The 19,569-nt window shown below is 54.4% G+C and overlaps 1 protein-coding gene and 1 long non-coding RNA gene across 2 annotated transcripts; one reads left to right on the top strand and one right to left on the bottom strand.

The window, feature by feature from the left end:
- Nucleotides 1–142: 142 nt before the first annotated feature.
- On the bottom strand, nt 143–14,317 carry LOC138729122 (anaphase-promoting complex subunit 2-like). The gene is made up of 13 exons (XM_069873087.1): nt 14,234–14,317; nt 12,024–12,646; nt 10,847–10,979; nt 8,041–8,215; nt 7,781–7,900; nt 7,155–7,272; nt 6,890–7,071; nt 6,598–6,739; nt 5,813–5,888; nt 5,057–5,260; nt 2,369–2,498; nt 1,836–2,071; nt 143–1,074 (listed from the first exon to the last, which is right to left on the bottom strand). The coding sequence occupies exons 1-13, from the start codon at nt 14,312–14,314 to the stop codon at nt 862–864; spliced, it is 2,433 nt and encodes an 810-aa protein (XP_069729188.1). The 5' UTR covers nt 14,315–14,317; the 3' UTR covers nt 143–861.
- Nucleotides 14,278–16,669, top strand: LOC138729161 (uncharacterized). Its single transcript, XR_011338838.1, has 3 exons — nt 14,278–14,360; nt 15,572–15,771; nt 16,440–16,669. It is a non-coding gene; the product is annotated as an uncharacterized lncRNA (long non-coding RNA).
- Nucleotides 16,670–19,569: the final 2,900 nt, after the last annotated feature.

Genomic DNA, 19,569 nt, shown 5'->3' with positions numbered 1-19,569 from the left:
AAAGCAATCCTAGCCGTGCCTGTGTAATCCGCTTCCTTAGCCTCCAGGACTAACCAACTTGCCCTGAAGAATCATAAAATAGTTTGGATTCGAAGGGACCTTAAAAATCATCCAGTTCCACCCCCGCTGCCATAGGCAGGGACGTCCCACTAGAACAGGTTACCCAAGGCCCATCCAACCTGGCCTTAAACACCTCCAGGGATGTGTTTAAGAACTCCTACATCTCATGCATCCAAAGCATCCTTTATCCCACAATAAAATCATTCCACACAGTTTAGGAGTCTCAAACAAGGGCAAGCAAACCCTGGAGTCTTTCTCCCACATAAACCAAGGGAGACAGCATGAACACTGGATTTGTGTAGGGTCTCGCTTGTCACAGCCAGCCGCAAGACACAGCTACAGCCACAAAGAGAGATCCAGACAGCAACTGGAGCCACCAGCCCCCCGTCCCAAACCCTCCCGGGGCTACGGATGGAGACTGAAGGAAAGGGAGAGGTGCCTGTCAGGCTGGGGAGTTTCCTGCAGGCCCTTTTCAGCATGGGGAGGCTGATGCCAAGGGTGCTCTGCTGAAAGGAAAGTAAAGCGTTGGTACCATCTGAAAAAGATGACTGCCGTGTGTTATTAAACAGTGAAGTGAAGCAGGCACTCACGCACGGGAGGAAACGGAGTGAGGGGAGCAGGCCCAGTCCCAGAACTTGTGGGGTGCACGGCCCAGGCTGCTGCCCAGCTGTCTCCATGCAGGGTGACTCCTCCTGGGGAAACAAACACCGGGGGCAGAGAAAGCACCCAGCAGGACGCAGAGAACTGGGCAGCACAGGCACGGAGAAGTGACACCAAGGAGAAAGTGATGACACTCGCAGTCTAATTACAGTTCTTGGGCAGGCGATAGACACCTCCGGAGTAGATGAGTTGCTGGTCCCGGACCTTCTTCTGGAGGAAACCCTGTAGCTCTTGTATATCGATTTCTGTGACCACTGGGCCTGTCATCACAAACATCTTCAGCATGCTGTGAATCCTCTCCAAGGACAAGCTCTCAAGGTTGGTCAGCATGGCCTGGATGTACGTCCAGAACAGCTGCAGTGGGGAGAGACAAACAACAGTAAACACACCGACACCTACACCATGAAGAGAAGGGGCGCTTTAGCATCCCACACCCCAAAAGCAGAGCAGGGCTGTGGCTGGCAGCGAGTTCTACTCTCAGCCATGAGCATGTGGCCTTTAAACAGCAAATACCCAAGAACAGCATCAGATGTTGGGACACAGAGCTGGAAAGGATTTGATGTGCAGTACACACGACCCTCAGTGGATAAACACCAATACGACACCTCCAGGTTGCACAGCGGCACAACACACACAACGTGACACACGGGCAGGGAGAACACTGGAAGTGTCCAGGAACCACAACACAGAGAAGACAAAAGTCCCACTGTTAGTGCTGAGCAAGCCTTTTGGGCTCTAAGTGCCAAAAAGCACTGCTTGGGTGGATCTACCCAAGTTTTGACTATTTTGAAATATGAAATCATGTCTCAGGCTTTTTCTTTTTTTTTAAATTGAAAAAACACATTTAGAGATGTCCAAACAGTTGCCTGGCCCAGCAGCCAGACAGGAACTTCCGTGGAGGGAAGGCTGCAATCCAGGACCTGCACCAGTGAGCACGAATCAAGAGACACCCAATTCAAAACCCCTCCAGGTGGACGTAGCCACTTGCACCGAAAATGCAAACCCAAAGTGCAAATTGAATCCATCATCCTAACCGCATTCCCCAAAGCCCAAAGCACAGGATCTTCCCATCACCCTCCCAGCTCCGCAAGCAGCCCAGATACATGGATGGGTACCTGCAGCTCCTCCTCTTTCTGGTCAGCCTGTGAGGCCATGGCAGAGTCCCCCTCCTCGTCACTGTCTATCAGAACGACCTTCTCCACCTGGTCTTTCTGCTCCTCCTCAATCACAGTGAAGGTGCCCTGGGGCTCTTCGCGCAGCACACCCTGCTGCAGCCACAGCGTCATCTTACGCTTCAGCGATGTCTCCGGCACCTTGAGCGCTTCACTCAGCTCTGTCAGCGTCCACGTACCTGCAGACACCATGGATCTCAGAGAAGAGCACAGGACACCCACCCACCTCCACTGCCAGGACTCCGTAAGAGGATGAGGAAGGCTGGGGAGCAAGCAGCCGTGTGCAGCCACTGCCTGAAAGCAGAGCGGGTGCTGGGCTGGAGGCCTGGCTGAGCCCTGTGGTAGATCCTGAACCAGGTCTTGGTTCTGCTGCCAGAGCTCTCGGAGCCTTCAACCACCCGAGTAACACGGCCTTCTCACCCCCGGGAAGCACAGAGACAGGGACGGGAATGCCGAGACTCTGCCCCAGCACTCACTCTTGCTCTGGAAGTGCAGGATGATGGCAGCGTGCACAGGAGAGACAGACAGGGAGAGGGTGCGATCGGCCAGCTCCACGTCCAAGCTCACCAGGCCCAGGTGGTGCTTCCAGTTCAGGGTCCTCATGGCCTGGAGAAGAAGGAAGCAGCCACTCATAACACATCTTCTAACAGGAACCAGCCAGTGCTGTGTTATCACAAATGCCTCTCTACCACTGGGGCCAGCTGTGCACCATTCCCCCCTGCCAGATACAAAAGCTCCTCCTCTCCTCATGAGTTGCCCAGCACTGCCATCCCCTGCCCCTTCACGGTAAAAATCCTGCTCGGCACCAACCTTGCTTTGTTCAGCCCTTGCCCAAGACTAAGGCCTCTCTTCTGCTTGAAAGCCACTCAAGCCAGCTCTCTGACAGGGTAAGCACAGCTTGAGGGAGCACTGGAAGACCAACCAGGTCACTCAGGACAAACTCCTCATGGAAAATAAACACTCTGGGGCAGGATTTCCTCAGAAGAGAGGCAATCTCCTCTGATACCAATGTGAAAAGAGCACCGCTTGCTTTGAAGGCTGAGATGTTTGAGGAGGCCGCTTCCTCCCTGCATCGTCTCCTGCATCCTCTCCCAAGTAATTTTTTGCAGCTGCAGAAATCAACCGGCTTCCACATCTGGCACGTAGCTACAGCAGCAAACAAGACGGGACCCAGAGCTGAGAGCTCCCCAGCCTCATGGCACGCATCATCCGCGATATAATACACAATATCAAGAGAGGATACAGAAAATCAAGCCTAAAGTGGAGTCCGACCACAAGTGGGGACACCAAATTGGCAGCAAAGGAAAACCTGCACGCGCACACACTGGCGTGACAGCTAGACCTGAATCCTCCACGCTCCACGTTTGTGGTCTGCACTCCACCGGGTAAGACAAGACAGGATGAGAAAGCCAAGACCACAGCTCTGAAAGTGACCTTGATCTCTCCTTACTTCCAGACAGATGCTCCTGCTTCCAAGCCATTCAGTTTGTGCAGAGCAAGATGCACCTCAGCCTTCTTTATTTGACTGACTGCCATGATCAAGTGTTTAGAGAACAGAAGAATACTGCACAGGGGCTTATATTTGGTCTGGATGCCTCTCTCCCACCTTTCCATGCAGTTTATAAAGGCACGGATTCAGTCTTCGTCTGAGCCACAGTCCAACTGACCACAAATTCTCACATCTGAACTGTCTTAAGATGCAGTTCAGAACTCCAGAAATGAAGGAAACTACCCGGGAGAGACCACAGGCAGAAGAGGAAAGAGCATTCACTCAGCTCCAGACTAACAGCGAATCTTAAAACGAGATCATGTTAACAGAGGTTCTTTTCTAAAGGACAAACACAGGAGAAGAACGCCAGAGCACTGAAGAAGAGAGGCCCAACAGCGACAGGATGGCACTGCTACAGAACTCGGGTCAATGCACATGCAAGAGAACCGGGTGATCAGGCCCAGTCCACATGGGTTCACGAAAGGCAGGTCCTGCCAAACAAACCTGATCACCTTCAATAATAAAGTGACTCGGCTGCTGGACGAGGGAAAGGCTGTGGATGTATCTTCCTGGACTTCAGTAAAGCCTTTGACACAGTTTCTCACAGCATTCTGCTCAGAAAACTGTCACCTCTGGCCTGGACAGGCGCACACTCTCCTGGGTGGAAAACTGGTTGGCTGGAGGGCCCAGAGAGTGGTGGGAAATGGAGTGAACTCCAGCTGGAGGCCAGTGACAAGTGGGGTTCCCAGGGCTCAGGGCTGGGTCCAGCCCTGTTCAATGTCTTTATCAATGACCTGGATGAAGGCATCGAGTGCACCCTTAGCAAGTTTGCAGATGACACTAAGCTGGGTGGAAGCATGGATCTGCTGGAGGGTCGGGAGGCTCCAAAGGGATCTGAACAGGCTGGATCCATGGGCTGAGACCAACGGCAGGAGGTTTAACGAGGCCAAATGCCGGGTCCTGCACTTGGGGCACAACAACCCTGAGCAGCTACAGACTAGGAGAAGTCTGGCTGGAAAGCTGCCTGGAGAAGAAGGACCTGGGGGTGTCGGTTGACAGCGACTGAACAGGAGCCAGCAGTGGCCCAGGTGGCCAAGAAGGCCAATGGCATCTTGGCTTGGATCAGACACGGCGTGGCCAGCAGGTCCAGGGAGGTTCTTCTCCCTCTGGACTCGGCACTGGTGAGACCGCTCCTCGAATCCTGTGTTCAGTTCTGGGCCCCTCACCACAAGAAGGATGTTGAGGCTCTGGAGCGAGTCCAGAGAAGAGCAACGAAGCTGGTGAGGGGGTTGGAGAACAGGCCTTATGAGGAACGGCTGAGAGAGCTGGGGGTGTTTAGCCCTCTATGAATAAGCTTAGGCCAGACTGAAGATACCCAAGAACTTCCACCTCAATATACCAGCACCTTTTAGAAAACTCTTTTCCCAAACTGCAGTCACTACTATTGCTTAGACACTCCACAAAGAGGTAAATCCTTCTTTCGGCCACAGCTAAGCTAGCGCAGCTTTGGACCCTGACTGAAAGCTGTGAGACTTTGAGATTCCTCCGTAACAGTGTGGGTGTACTGGCAACTAAAATTTAAAAGGATGTTAAAAGGGACTTTGCAAAAACCATGCTATGTAATGAAGTCGGAAGAGCAGGCATCTTTTTTATAGCAGGGTTAAGGTTGTCTCACCTTTAATTTCTCATACTTCTTGGAATAGGCTTCCATGGCTTCCTTGACCTGCTCTGGAAGCTCCAGCTTCTCCTCTTTCAGTGGTGGCCAAAACTCACTTGACAGGATAACAGCAACAAGGCTGAATGGGGGCCTCTCCTCCTCTGGGAGTTTCTCTTCCTCATCACGGATGTTGGCATTAATGCGTCGCGAGTCAGCCATATCCTGGAAAAGGCAAGGGAAGGTAAGGCAGCAACTTCTCTCCCAAGTCAGTGCTAGCCCTTACCAAAGAGGCTCGAATGAGGTGACGAACGTTGTCTCCAAATGATGATGGAGACAATGCAAAGGACACAACCACGTGATTCTACTGAAAAGACTGTGACATACTTGGAAACATGTATGGGGAGGTTGAGGAGGGGCTACCAGCCCACACTGGAGTCCCTCCAGACCCGTGTTCTTCCTACAGTGCTCCCAGAGAACTGAACTCCAGAGTCCCAACCCGAGAGGAGCTGGGGGAGCCCAGCTCTTCAATGCCAGACTACTGCAGGAAGGGCAGGAGAGACCACAACACCAGAGCAGCCACCCCCAGAGTCCATAACCCAACCCACAGCAATTAGGATCTTGAATGCACACCTGCCTGTCACAAACCTGGCCCCTTACTGGGATTCTGGGAACACCATCTCCCTAAAAGGACCCTTTTTGGGTCACCCCTCAAGTCCCTCCCCTTTCCCCATGAACTCAAATGCCCAAGACTTGAAATTAAAGAAGAAAAGTTACTTTTAACATGACTTCACAATAATGCATCTGAGCTTCCCCAAACCGCAGCTTCAGCAGCTCCACGTTGCGGATTTCCCTGATAGAAGAAACATCACATCAGAGACAGGTTCCTCAGTCAGACCAGCCTGGCTCAGCCTCCATCCCATGCAACACAGCCAAAATAGGGAGTCTCGTAAAGCACATTCTCTCAAGAGGATGCCTGCTGGCATCTACGTGAGGAACAACCAGAGCCAGCTTTTTGAAACCCTTCCCTTTCATTTGGAAGAGCACAGCACTTCACCATCCCCCTCAACAACACAGCGCAGCCTCGGCCTTTGGTGAGCCACTTGCCCCAAACTGCCCACCCCAGCCATGGCTCACACCAGCTGCGTTTCACGGAAAGGAAAACCACTCTCACTCATCAGTCAAGAGATACGGTTGGATTGCAACTGAGGTTTCTTGATGCTTCATCCCTTTTTCATACTTTAACACTTTCTGCTGACCCTAAGCAGCCTGCACAGGTTGTGAGGGACACCAGAACATGTGAGATGGAGCTAAGAGGGTGTCGGTGCCTCCAATTTTCTACCTGCTGCCCTACTAGCACAAGCCAGGGGCAGGACTGAGCCCGAAGCAGCCAGAGAAGAGGTGAGCGTATGAAGTTCTAGATGCAAACCCAAGGTTGCCGAGGAAATAGCCAAAGACATTCCTGGCTCCAGAAAGAGGCGTTCCCAGGACTAAGGCTGAAGCGTACCTTTATTGGGTGATTTTACCATGGAAAACCCTAGAGTTGGATGTTTGGAGCTCACCTCTCAGCACTGTAATTGAACTGATGGAGCAGCCGGTCAGCCAGAAGCGTGCGGTATTCGTTGATAAACAGGTCCTTGCTGCCATAGATGCTCACCAGCAGGCTGATGATGTCCGAGGACCGACGCTTGGAACTTGATTTTCCTAGTGGAATCCAGCAGAAGACGGTACGTGATTAACAGAGACCTGTCTCAGCCCAGCTCAGCTCTGGAGAACCAGCAAATGAGCTGCTCAAGACCACAGTCCACCAGGGAGAACTGCAAGCTACCAGGACTTCTGGTCTTGGCATCTAACCTGGATCTGCATCAACTGGATCAGGAACCCAGTCCTCTGGTTCTGCAACGTCATCATCACTCTCCTGGCCATTCTCCAGTGTCACCGGGTCAGCTTTCGAGAGCTCGTTTGCAAGGTCACCGGATCCCTCAGCATCCCCGGTGAGACCAGCCACGATCTGCCGCACCGTGTCTTCCCGAGTCCTGCCAACAGGCCAGGGAAACAGAGGCGGTGAAGAGGAGGAGAGGGACAGGGGATGTGTAGGACTGCCCCACAAGCCTCTTACCTCAGATACTTCCTGATGGGCTCGCAGGCGACCTCCAGGATAACCATCGAGGGGTCAAGCTCCCGCAAGGCCTTGATGGCCGAGATATAGAGTGTGATGATGTCCGATGTGTTGACTCCTACATGAGAGGGACAGAGGGAGTCAAGAGTCCCAAAGCACAGACTAACAGCCTTGATGCAAGGAGCTTGGATGCTCCAAGGCCTCTGTTCAATCTATGGAGCTGGAGATGAAAGGGTTTCTGCCCTGCAGCCCCAGCCAAAGGGAGAGATCGGACCCATGGCTGAAAAAGTTCCAACTGTGAACATCAGCTCAGAGCTATAACCCAGCTGAGCCCAGAGGGCAAACTGCAAGCTCAGATCACACATATCTTAACCCAAACAAGCCTTTACTCCCCAGACCAGGCTAATCTCGCTCAGCTCTTCCCCATACCGCAAAAACAAGACAAAAAGGGGCTGATATAATCAGTTACTGCCACCCATGCACACTCCAACACAAACAGCACAGGATGCACACGGCCTGGCTGCCTCTCACTCATCAAACACAGAATGAAACGATGGCTCCCAGGAGATCCCAATTCATGCCCAGGCTCCTCAGTGTCATGACACATGTGGCGATGTAAAACCCACCAGGATGCAGAAGTCGCATTTCCAGAGCGCTTTTCAGGGACCTGAGCAGCTCCTGCCTCTGATTAGTCCTTTCCAGGCAGAACTTGAGGTCCTCCACAGCAGGCTTCGACTCTGGGAAATCTACCAACCAAGCAGTGATCAGAAACAATGCCAGGCTCCATGGGAAGGCAAGAGGAGAGAGGGTGGTGCTTTGAGGGGTGAAGACAAAATGGATTTGTCCAAGTCCAAGAGGGCGTGAACACTGAATGGGTCACACCTACCTCGAATAATGCTGAAAAGTTCTTCGATGCGCATGCTGGCATAGATGCGGTAGAACCACCTTTGGACGTGGCACCGCCAGCGCTTCAAGGTGCTGCTGGCTTCTGAAGAGGAGCGTGCCGAAGGACTATCTTGCAGGAAAACCCTGCTGAGCCAGCCAATCACCTTCTCAATCCACTGCAGAAGGAGAGGGAAAGTACAGAGATGGTGAACACCACGGCACAACCCTCTCCCAGGCTTACCCATCATCAGGCGGCGACCACAGCAAGCAGAAAGGGGGAGCGTTACCTCCAGCTGCTCTCCAAATGCACTCTGGCCTGGTCTATAGCCAGGGAAAGCCTCGCTGAGAGAGCATGAACTTGAACGCAAGATACAGGATACAGACTATGCAGATGTGCATGAGAAGGAGTGACCGAGGACCGTGCACAGGCACTGGGCCCCAAAAAGGAGAAGGTATATTCCAAAACTTGAGGACTATTCTAGTCTTGCAGAATTCCAGTCCATTCTATACATACAGAACAACTCTCTTCATGAGAATACGAGCAAACTGCTCATCACACCATCCTTGGCCCAAAATGTCTACAAATCCCTCAAGTCGATGAAGAGCAAGCCAGCCAGCCCAAGGGCTCACAGAGAACCAAACCCAGGCACTCAAAATCAAGACCTCACATAGCAGCATAACCACTGGATAATGAAATAAAAACCTGAAGGGAGAGCACCAGAAGGTTAATTTTTACAGTTGAGATTTAGTTTTCTAGAGAGAACTATGCAATTCTCACATTTCAAAGGTGCTCAAATAGATGCTCTAAATAAATGCTTTGTCTTAATTTCCTCTTTAAGGAGGCAAATACACAGCACTCCCTGGGACAGTATTTAAGTATTCGTAGCTACTAGATATTTATGGTTTTCAATAACCAGATTCCAACAGCCTGAAACAAAAACACTACGTCATGGTCAGGTTTGCTGATGTTAATTTTGAATTATCTGCTCGCCTGAGGACACACTGAAGAAATCCATGAGCTCTGCAGGATGAACCCAAGAGCTACCAAACACCTGGGCACAGATGGGGGCAAAACAGTGGAAAGGCTGAGAAAGAATTCTCCTACAGGACAAAAGAAAAGGAGTAATACTGACACAAAGCACTCAGTTTTAAGGAATACAATTATTACCAAGCAAATACGTTTTCCCTTGCGAGTTTTACCTTCTCTAAGCGCTCTTGTTACAGCCCGATTACCAGCACTGCTCCAGGGCGCTGCTGCTGTCTCTGAAGAGGGGGTTTGCTGTCAGCACTTGGACTTTCAGCAAGTTGCTTCTCACACTTCTCCCTTTCTACCTTGAGCGTGCCAGGCCTCAGCTTTCAGGACAGGAAGGACATGGAATGAGTGGGAGGAGGTCACAAAGATGATCTGAGGGCTGGAGCACCTCCCATACAAGGCCAGGCTGAGAGAGTTGGGGTTGTTCAGCCTGGAGAAGAGAAGGCTCTTGGGAGACCTTAGAGCAGCTTCCAGTGCTGAAAGGGGCTCCAGGAAAGCTGGGGAGGAGCTCTTGATCAGGGAGTGCAGGGAGAGGATGAGGGGAAACAGTTTGAAGCTGAGAGAGGGGAGAGTTAGATGAGATCTTGGGAAGAAATGTTTTGCTGTGAGGGTGGGGAGGCCCTGGCCCAGGTTGCCCAGAGCAGGGGTGGCTGCCCCATCCCTGGAGGGGTTCAAGGCCAGGCTGGATGGGGCTTGGAGCCCCTGATCCAGTGGGAGGTGTCCCTGCCCATGGAAGGAGTTGGAACTGGATGAGTTTCAAGTTCCCTTCCAACTCAAACCATTCTAGGATCCTATGACTTTTGTCTTGCCTCATTCAGACATGCTCCAAACTTCTGAGGCCAACACGCTGGCCTTTCTGAAGGGGTGGGAGCGAGGGGACCTTCTGCAACATCTGACTAGCTGAATGCAGCTGCATTTTCTCTGGTGCCCTTAAAACGTCCTTAAACACCTCAGGTCCTCCAAATGCATTTCACACGAGGTCCAACAAAGCGTTGCACAGCAACTAAAGGGAAGCAAATACACAACAACCGCCGGTGTCTGCAGACAACAAAAACGGCCGGCATGGCAAACGGGCACGGCAACCAGAGACACCACAGAGAGCAGCGGGGTCTGCGTGGCAACCTTGCCTCACGCATTGTTCTTTGATGCAGCCAAAGACAAGGTCACGCATGGAGGAACGAGGAGCGCAGAGCAAGCCTGCAGAGGCACGATTGTATCTTGGAAAAGAACTTTACATTAAGGTCATACTGGGTAAAAAGCCCAACAAAACCTCAGTTTAAGATAGCAGCAAAACAACTGGGTAGCTGCACAGGAGGGTTTTAATCCTCTTCGTGGCTCAGTGGTGAGATCAATACCAGAACATCATCTCCCATCCTCACTTCTGGTTTTAAAGGGATGCTGAAAATTGGAAAAATGACAGAAAATAGCCACTCAAATTCTAATCCTGGGCCCACCTACGCAGGGGCAGGGAGTGTTCTGCATGCAAGGTGGCACTACATGTTCTTGTAGTTTGTAAAACTGTGCCGCAGAAATTCCCTCGTGATGACAGACACCACTGGGTGAAATGCAATGGTCTGTTACGCACAGATCAGAGCAAACCTTTCCCTCTACCAGCAATCAAACCGGCAAGTTTCAAGCACCTCTTCTCCAGGGATGGTGGGAGGCAAAGCCCTGGGCCAGGCAGTTTCAGGTGGAACCAACCTTGAGCCTGAACTGCTGAGCCAGAAAGAGAAGCAGCTGCACGTCACTGAAGGTGCCCACGCGCCTGCCTTACCTCCTGGAACTCGCTGAGGAAGGAGTGCTCGTATTCCCCCCTGCATCTCTGCTCCATCCTCTCCTCTATCATCTTGTGCAAGATGGTGGTGACAGCATCGGCGCTCACTCTCTCCAGCAAATTCAGCTGGCGGCTACAGACACACAAGGACCCGATTCAGACCACGTGGTACAAACAAACAAACAAAGATCTCATTACCTGAAGGCACCTTCCTCCCTGTAAGCTCCACAGACACAGGCCTAGCTCTTAGTTTAAATGCTTCAACAGCCCACATAGATGATGTACACATGTAACACACGACAGTACTGCTAACCCATCTTGCTTAGAAACACCATGTTGCAGTCACCAAAAGCTTCTTCATAGACTCATAGAATGGTTTGGGTTGGATGGGACCTCAAAGCCCATCCAGTTCCACCCCTGCCACGGACAGGGACACCTCCCACTGGGTCAGGGGCTCCAAGCCCCATCCAGCCTGGCCTTGAACCCCTCCAGGGATGGGGCAGCCACCCCTGCTCTGGGCAACCTGCGCCAGGGCCTCCCCACCCTCACAGCAAAACATTTCTTCCCAAGATCTCATCTAACTCTCCCCTCTCTCAGCTTCAAACTGTTTCCCCTCATCCTCTCCCTGCACTCCCTGACCAAGAGTCCCTCCCCAGCTTTCCTGGAGTCCCTGTCAGGACTGGAAGCTGCTCTAAGGTCTCCCAAGAGCCTTCTCTTCTCCAGGCTGAACAACCCCAACTCTCTCAGCTTGGCCTCATACAGGAGGTGCTCCAGCCCTCAGATCATCTCCGTGGCCTCCTCTGCACTTGCTCCAACAGATCCACGTGGGGAGGACTGCAGAACTGAATGCAGCTGTCCACGTTAGTTCTCATGAGAGGGGGGTAGAGGAGAATAACCACCTCCCTCGACACCTTAGAAGGGTTTGTGGACAGACAGCCTTAGAGCAGGAGAAGGTATTCCTACATCCAGGGAGAGGAACCTTCTGTCTAGACATCTGCCCTATTGAACCCCAAGCTGCAAAATCCCTGTGACACATTCTCTGCCCGGTACTGGGAGACAGCCTGACCTCACCCGTTAACTCCTCCCAGTTTCCAACACCAAGAAAACCTGCTGCTGCACGCCCCTCCAGCCCATCCATGTGCTCTGTGTGACAGCCACCACCCCAAACCCCACATACAGGATGTCATTGAGCTGCTGAAACTGCTCCATGGCTTGGGGGCACCAGCACTGCTCCTTCTTGGTGCTGCAGCCTGCGCACAGCGGGGCCTCTCCTCCGCCCTCCTCCGTATCGCTCTCCTGCTCGGCCTCGCTCATGCTGCTCTCGCCCTCGTTCGTTCCATCTTCTCCCTTCCTCCACTGCCGCATGTATATCCTGAAAGTGCGGCTGTAGAACTGCTGGATCATTTCCTGGAAGGATTTGGTCGTGGTGAAGAAAAGGATGGCTCTGAACATGGTGTAGACCTTCTCCTGCAGCGTCTGGGCGCCGGTCCCCAGGAGCAAGCCTGCCTCAGTCCAGCGCTCCAGCAGCTCCAGGCTGTTCAGGTAGGGCTCCAGGCGGCGCCTGAGAAGACAAAACGCATCCAGGAGGAGCGCGGAGCACTGGGGCTCCTCGGCTGCGTTTTCATACTGGTTGATGCAGTTCCAGAACTCGGGAGCTATGTTGGCCTGAAGGTCAGTCTGCAGCACCTCTAGGAACCATTCCTCCACGACGGAGTGCAGGTCGTAGCACCGCAGCACGCCCAGCGCTGCCCGCAGCTCAGCATCCTGCGCTGGCTCCACCGCATCGGCCCTCGGCGCTGCCTGAAACGCAGAGGGGATGCCCAGGTAAGCGCACCGAAAGACTTCTCCTGGGGAAACTGGGGCAGCAGACCCTGCAGGGACCAAGCGCAGGTGGGCTCTGCTGTCACAGCATCAGGTGGACGCCGTTCCTCCAGGGAGACCTGCTGGGTGCTCAGCCTGTGCGGGAAGCCCAGCGCCTCCCTCTCAGGCCCAATGCTCTCCATCACTGTCCCCTCGGCGGCTGCAGGATGCCTCTGTGGGCAACATGGACAGGAGCCACCCTTGGGCCCCCGAAAAGCCAGGGTTTGGGGGAAAAACCTTCCCTGGCAACGTTCACTCCCTCAGGGAGCAGTGCAAGCAGCAGGGATAGGAGAAGCAGTGTCTCTCTTTGACCCCAGCACTTTCATGGAATCATGGAATCATTAAGGTTGGAAAAGACCTCTAAGATCATCCAGTCCAACCATCAGCCCAACCCCATCATGCCCACTAAACCATGTCCAAAAGTGCCACGTCTACACATTTTTGGAGCCCGTCCAGGGATGGAGACTCCCCACTGCCCTGGGCAGCCTCTGCCAGGGCTTCACCACACTTTCCACAAAGAAATGTTTCCTAATATCCAGTCTAAACCTCCCCTGGCACAACGTGAGGCCATTTCCTCTTGTCCCCTCCTTTTCCAGGGGCGATCAGGGAAGAGGGCGCAGCCAGACGCCCAAGACTCTTCCCTGACAGCCCCCAGCAAACAGAAGCTCCACACCGCCAGTCCCCCTCCAGCCATTTCTCTCCCACCTGCCCCTGGAAACTGGACGCGTGGACAGAGGGGACTGGCCGGGCTGGGGGTCAGGGCGATGCTGGGATCCCTCACCACCCCAGGGGCTGCGCCTGCCCTCACCAGGCGCACGGACTTGAGGGGAGCAGGGAGTGGCGCATCCCCCCCTCCTCCCCGCTGTGCTTTTGGCCCCCCAGCAGCCCCCGCAGCCCCTTGGGTGCCCCAGCTGCCCCTGCTGCCTCCACAGCCCCTGCTGACCCACTGCCCCCTTGCAGCCCTTGCTGCCCCACCGCCGCCCAGCCCGTCCCCTCCTACAGCCCCCGCAGCTCCACGCAGCCCCCAGTGCTCCCCTACTGCCTTTGCAGCCCCCACCGCCCTGGAGCCCTGCGACCCCCGACCCCCCACAGCCCTCAAAGCCCCCGCTGCCCTGCCCCACTCCTGCAACCCAGCAGCCCCAGGTCCCCGCAAGCTCCCGCTGTCCCAGGCCCTGCAGCCCGCAACCCCCGCAGCCCCCAAAGCCTCTGGGCCCCCACCTCCCCCAGACCCGCAACCGCTAAAGCCCCAGCCTCACAGTCCTTGCAGCCGCCACAACCCCGGCATCGGCAGCCCTTACAGCCCCAGCCCTGCAGCCCCCGCAGCCCCCACAGCCCCGGCCCTCGCAGCCAGTGCAGCCCTGGCCTGGCAGCCCCAGCCCCTGCGGCCCTTGGAGCCCCCGGAACCTCAGGAACCCCGGCGCCTTGCAGCCCCACCTTACAGCCCCCGCAGCCCCAGGCCTTGCGGCCCCGGCCTCGCAGCCCTCACAGCCCCCGGCGGCCCCGGCGGCCCCGGCAGCCCCCGCTCACCAGCCCCAGGGCGGCGGGCGGCACGAGGGCGGCGCTGAGGCGGCCCCAGGCGGCCGAGAGCGAGGCGCCCGCCGGCTCCATGCGCGCGGCCATGGGCGGCGGCGCTGCGAGGCGGAGCTGAGGGAACGTGAGCGGGGAGGGAGGAGCGTCTGTCTGTCTGTCTGTCTGTCTGTGTGTCTGTGTGTCGGGGCTCCCGGGGCTCGCGGTCTCAGGGCGGGAGGGGGGATGCTGGGACGGAGAAGGGCTTGGGGGGCTCCGCGAGGAGAAGCTCGACGGGAGCCGGCAGCGCGCGCTCCCAGCACAGAAACCAACCGTGTCCTGGGCTGCGTCCGCAGCATCGGGGCCAGCAGGGCCAGGGAGGGAGTTGAGACCCTCAGTTCCTCTCCTGGGAGACCTCCTCTGGAGTACGGGCTCTGGTTCTGGAATCCTCAGCAGAAGAAGGACAGGGAGCTGTTGGAACGGGTCCAGAGGAGGCTACCAAGATGATCCGAGGGCTGGAGCAGCTCCCAGAGGAGGACAGGCTGAGAGGGTTGGGGTTGTTGGGCCTGGAGAACAAGGCTGCGAGGAGACCTTCTAGCGACCTTCCAGCACCTGAAGGGGCTGCGAGAAACCCGAGGAGGGACTGTTTATGAAGGCTTGGAGTGATAGGACGAGGGGCAATGGGTCTAAACTGGGGAGGGGCAGATTTAAACTGGGCATAAGGAGGAATTTCTTTACAGTGACAGTGAGGAGGCCCTGGCCCAGGTTGCCCAGGGAAGCTGTGGCTGCCCCAGCCCTGGAGGGGTTCAAGGCCAGGCTGGATGGGCCTTGGGCAGCCTGAGCCAGTGGGAGGCGTCCCTGCCCAGGGCAGGGGGCTTGGAACTGCATGATCTTTAAGGTCCCTTCCAACCCAAACTAGTCTGTGATTCTATGACTGCCAGCTCAGTGCCTGCAGGGCTCACAGGTCGGGGCTGAGATGTCGCTGCCGTGGGGTCTGGGCTGCCGCTTGGTGCCCAAATGGCTCATAGGTCGGGGCTTACAGGGCTCGGTGCCCGCAGGGCTGTCGGTCAGGGCTGTCTGTTGGGGCTCAGGGCTCGGTGCCCGCGGGTTGGGGCTGTCAGTCAGTGCCCTGGGCTCGGTGCTCGGTGCTGGTGCCCACAGGGCTGTCAGTTAGGACTGTTGGTCACATTCAGGGCTCAGTCTCAGTGCCCGTAGGGCTGTCAGTGGGTGCTGTTGGTCAGTGACCTGGGGTCAGGGCTGTCTGTCGGTGCCATCACTTGGGGCTTAGTCTGAGGGCCCGTGGGGCTGTCGGTGGGTGTCCTGGGGTTGGTGCCCAGAGCTCAGTGCTGGTGCCCACAGGACTATCGGAGATGCACGCCCGGCGGTCAGAGCTGGCCTAGCAAGTGGCAGCGGAGCAGGCGGAGCAGGTGCAGCTGCAGACCCAGCTGTTGGCACTGACCGAGCAGCTGGCAAGCAGCAACAAGAAACTGGCCTGGCTGCTGGCTGCCTCCGCCAATCTGGACCAAGACATGGTGGAGACTGAGGCCGCCTACAGCAAGGTACGGGGGACATGGGCACTGGGAGCGAGGGGATGCACCTCTGCGGACACACCCAGGTGGTGCAAACACCTCATGGAATCATGGAACAGTTTGGGTTGGAAGGGACCTCCAAGCCCCGTCCAGCCTGACCTTGAACCCCTCCAGGGATGGGGCAGCCACCACTGCTCTGGGCAACCTGGGCCAGGACCTCCCCACCCTCATCGTGAAGAATATCAGCTAAAAGTAGAAGGGAATTAGTAAAAGGAAAGATTTAGCACGACCTACGGTCGTTGAAGAGTTGAGTAAGCAAGAAACCTAAAGTGTGCAGCTTTAACAGTGAAGAACAGCTGAACAGAATTTAGTATTGAAGCCTAAGTATCAACACCTCCCTTACAAAAATCTCCAAACTGAAGTTCACTCCACAGCCTGTGTCAGGAAGTTCTCTGCCTTATGCTCCAGAACAGATGAATCACTTATGGTGGTTTGTATTCAGAATAAGGGCATGAAACAGAGAAATTCCTCCACAGGTGATACAGGACAGTTTATCACCGAGATTTAGGTACTCTAGGGGCTGGAGAATCCCTCTTGCTGTAATGTTGGTCAACTGCATTCAAAGGGAACTCATAAGGGAAACAGTTTACGTGAAAATAAGCTGGGTTTCTTTCTTCCGTTCTTCTTTTCTTTCCCAGATTGTGAAGAATCCTCAGGAATTGGGAGGCGTCCTGAAGGGAGAAGATGGGCATGCTGGTGAAGGTAGTGAGCCGCAGAGCACTTCAGAAGAAGATGAAGCACGTGAACAAAAGCACTCCTAAACTTGCTTTTCAGCCTGGCAAGTCCTGTAGGTCTGGGACAGCTGCTGTTCTGGTGGAAGGATGCCACATTTATTAAAAGTCTCTGTATTGCAGAAATAAATCTTCCTTTCAGATGTTCTCTGGTATTAGTTAGAGATCTGCTAAAGTTAATCCTCTTGTGCTAGAGATCAGGTAGGCATCCTACAAGGAAATACACTTGATATTCATAGAATCACAGAATGGTTTGGGTCAGAAGGGACCTCACCCCCATCCAGTTCCACCTCCTGCCATGGGCAGGGACACCTCCCACTGGATCAGGGGCTCCAAGCCCCATCCAGCCTGGCCTTGAACACCTCCAGGGATGGGGCAGCCACCCCTGCTCTGGGCAACCTGGGCCTGGGCCTCCCCACCCTCACAGCAAAACATTTCTTCCCAAGATCTCAGTCTCCCGCAGATCCACAGGAGGTGATGGATCTGCTAATGCTTCTGCCCCCAGAACAGCACTCACCTTGCTTTGCCAAGAGCGAGCCAAGAGTTCATCTGCTACAGACGGGGATTAGAGTACAAAGCTGGGAAGGGCAAAGGCAGCACTCAGCGAGGTGCAAATCCCAGCTACGAGGCAGAGCAGGCAAAGGGGGAGGAGTGGAGAAGCCAGCAGCACACTGGGGCCCAGGGGCTCTTGTTGGGAAGCACACGCTGCTCTCCCGCCTCCGCTGAGCCTGTCTGACCCAGAGGAGCAGGCACAGAGCTAATCCATGGAGAACAGCACACAGAGTACCAGCTGGCTGGAGTCAGGGGAACAAGCTGCAGGTCATTGTTGGCTTTAGCATTCCTCATTAATCAACAGCAGAAGGAAGTCAGGGCTAGTTAAGACACCCTGCCCTGAATTTTAATTGCAAGCAGCTTTTGCGTTACCCCCTGCAGTTTTGTTAAGGTGCAAATCTGGAGACAGGACTGCCTTAAACTGGCCTGAGCTTATCCCACGGTGCAAGATGCCCACGGGGACCTTTTCTGGTAGAAAAGCCGTGCATAACCTGTTCTCCAAACATAGTCCCTGGTCACCTTTGTGTGCACATCTGCCGGCTGTGGCCACTGCTCGGTCACCACATGTCTGGTAACTTGCTCATCCCTTAAATCCAGCAGTCACCAGCAATCCTGCACTTTCCCTCATCCTACTCTAGCTTCAGCACCTTGCCCTGAAGTATTTCATTAATGGGAGAAGCCTCAGCACATGGGATTCCCTGCTCTTTCCACGGTTCTTGTGTCATGGCAGAGGCAGACGTGCTGAAAGCTGCATGCTGCTCCTGGGAGGTGACAGGGGGAGCAGGCAGGATCATAGAACGGCTTGGGTTGGAAGGGACCGCAAAGCCCCTCCAGTGCCAAACCCCTGCCCATGGCAGGGACACCTCCCACTGGATCAGGTTGCTCCAAGCCCCATCCAACCTGGCCTTGAACACCTCCTGGCATGGGGCAGCCACCACTGCCCTGGGCAATGTGGGCCAGGGCCTCACTGCTTTCATCATGAAGAATTTCTTCCTAATGTCCAATCTAAATCTTCCCCCTTCCAACTGAAATCCATCCCCCTCATCACTACAGGCTGTTGTAAAACGTCCGTCCCCAGCTTTCCTGGAGCCCCTTTCAGTACTGGAAGCTGCTCTAAGGTCTCCCCAGATCCTTCTCTTCTCCAGGCTGAACAACCCCAACTCTCACAGCCTGTCCTCATAGCACAAGTTCTTCGTCCCTCTAACCCTCATCATCATGAGTTAGCTTGGAAAGGACAAGCTTTGAAGCACATGGAGGTGCGTTCCTTTGTGGCCCTCTAGCCACCATCCAATAAACACCTGAGTGTCTGGGTTTGGGGTTTTTTTTGTGTGTGTGTGTTATCTTTCCAGAAATACTTCAGCACCCGGGGCAGAAGACGAGAACACCTAGGAGAAAGTATGTCCCAACATTCATTCCTCACAGTGCTTTTCAGCAGAATGGCCTTCTTCATGCTGCACCACTGTACACCAGAACAAGCGCAAGGTATGGAGAGCATTTTCAGTTCAGGGACCAGCATCAGCCTGACCAGACATTCATCCAATAGTTTTGGTTGGAAAGGACCCTTAAGATCCTCAAATCCAACCATCGATCCAGCCCTGCTAGGTTCACCACAAGACCATATTCCCACGTACGACATCTACTTGTCTTTTAAATCCCTCCAGGGATGGCGACTCGCCCACAACCCTGGGCAGCCTCCTCCAATGCTTTCATTCATCATTCATTGTCTGTATAGAACAGACAAACCAATGAAAGTATCCAGTTTAATCAGAGATACCAGCCCGTTCCTTTAGACAGAGCCACGCGCTGGGGTACCGCTCATTCATGAAGCCCAAAGACACCGCGTCTATTCCAACTCCATCTCTTTTAATCCCAGAAGTACAAATCACATTAGTAGCAGCGTTCTGTCTTTTCCAGAGTGCTATTTTTGACCCTGAGTTTACAGTAGTAGAAAACTTAAATGGAAGAGTCTAGCAGATTCTTTTGTATATTGGCTGCATTAAACAATTACAACAAAACTATGAAAATCCTAGGGAAAAAAAAACCATATTCCTTGTTGAAGTTCTGCAGAATAAAGGATTTAACTGGCTCTCCTGCGCTGTGCATTAGAGGAGCAACAGAAGCACAGATAAAAGGAAGCCTCCCTGCCAACCAAGATGGATAAACCTTGAGCCTTAACCCCCTTAGGTGCTGGAACAAAGCAAAAAACGTCACGCTCCAGAGAAGGTTTTACTTCCTCACCATGGGGCTGACGCAGGCAGCTGCCCGCCAGCACGGAGCGAGCCAAGGGGAAGCGGCGCAGGGAGCTGCAGGTGCTGGGAAACACTCACAGCCACTTCCTTGCTTTGTCCAGCTCCTTTCCCAGCTCCTCCAAAACACCAGGACACACCGAGCGAAACCTGTGTCCCAGCCCCAGGAACAAGTTGGTTTCTGTACCGTATGCTGGTGGCTGGATCGTCTTGGGAACAAAGCCGGGGCGAGCGGCTCC

The sequence above is a fragment of the Phaenicophaeus curvirostris genome, chromosome 20, assembly GCF_032191515.1.
Source record: "Phaenicophaeus curvirostris isolate KB17595 chromosome 20, BPBGC_Pcur_1.0, whole genome shotgun sequence".
NCBI lineage: Eukaryota > Metazoa > Chordata > Aves > Cuculiformes > Cuculidae > Phaenicophaeus > Phaenicophaeus curvirostris.
The sequence above is the reverse complement of the archived record's forward strand: the minus strand, read 5'-3'. Positions and strand labels throughout refer to the sequence as shown.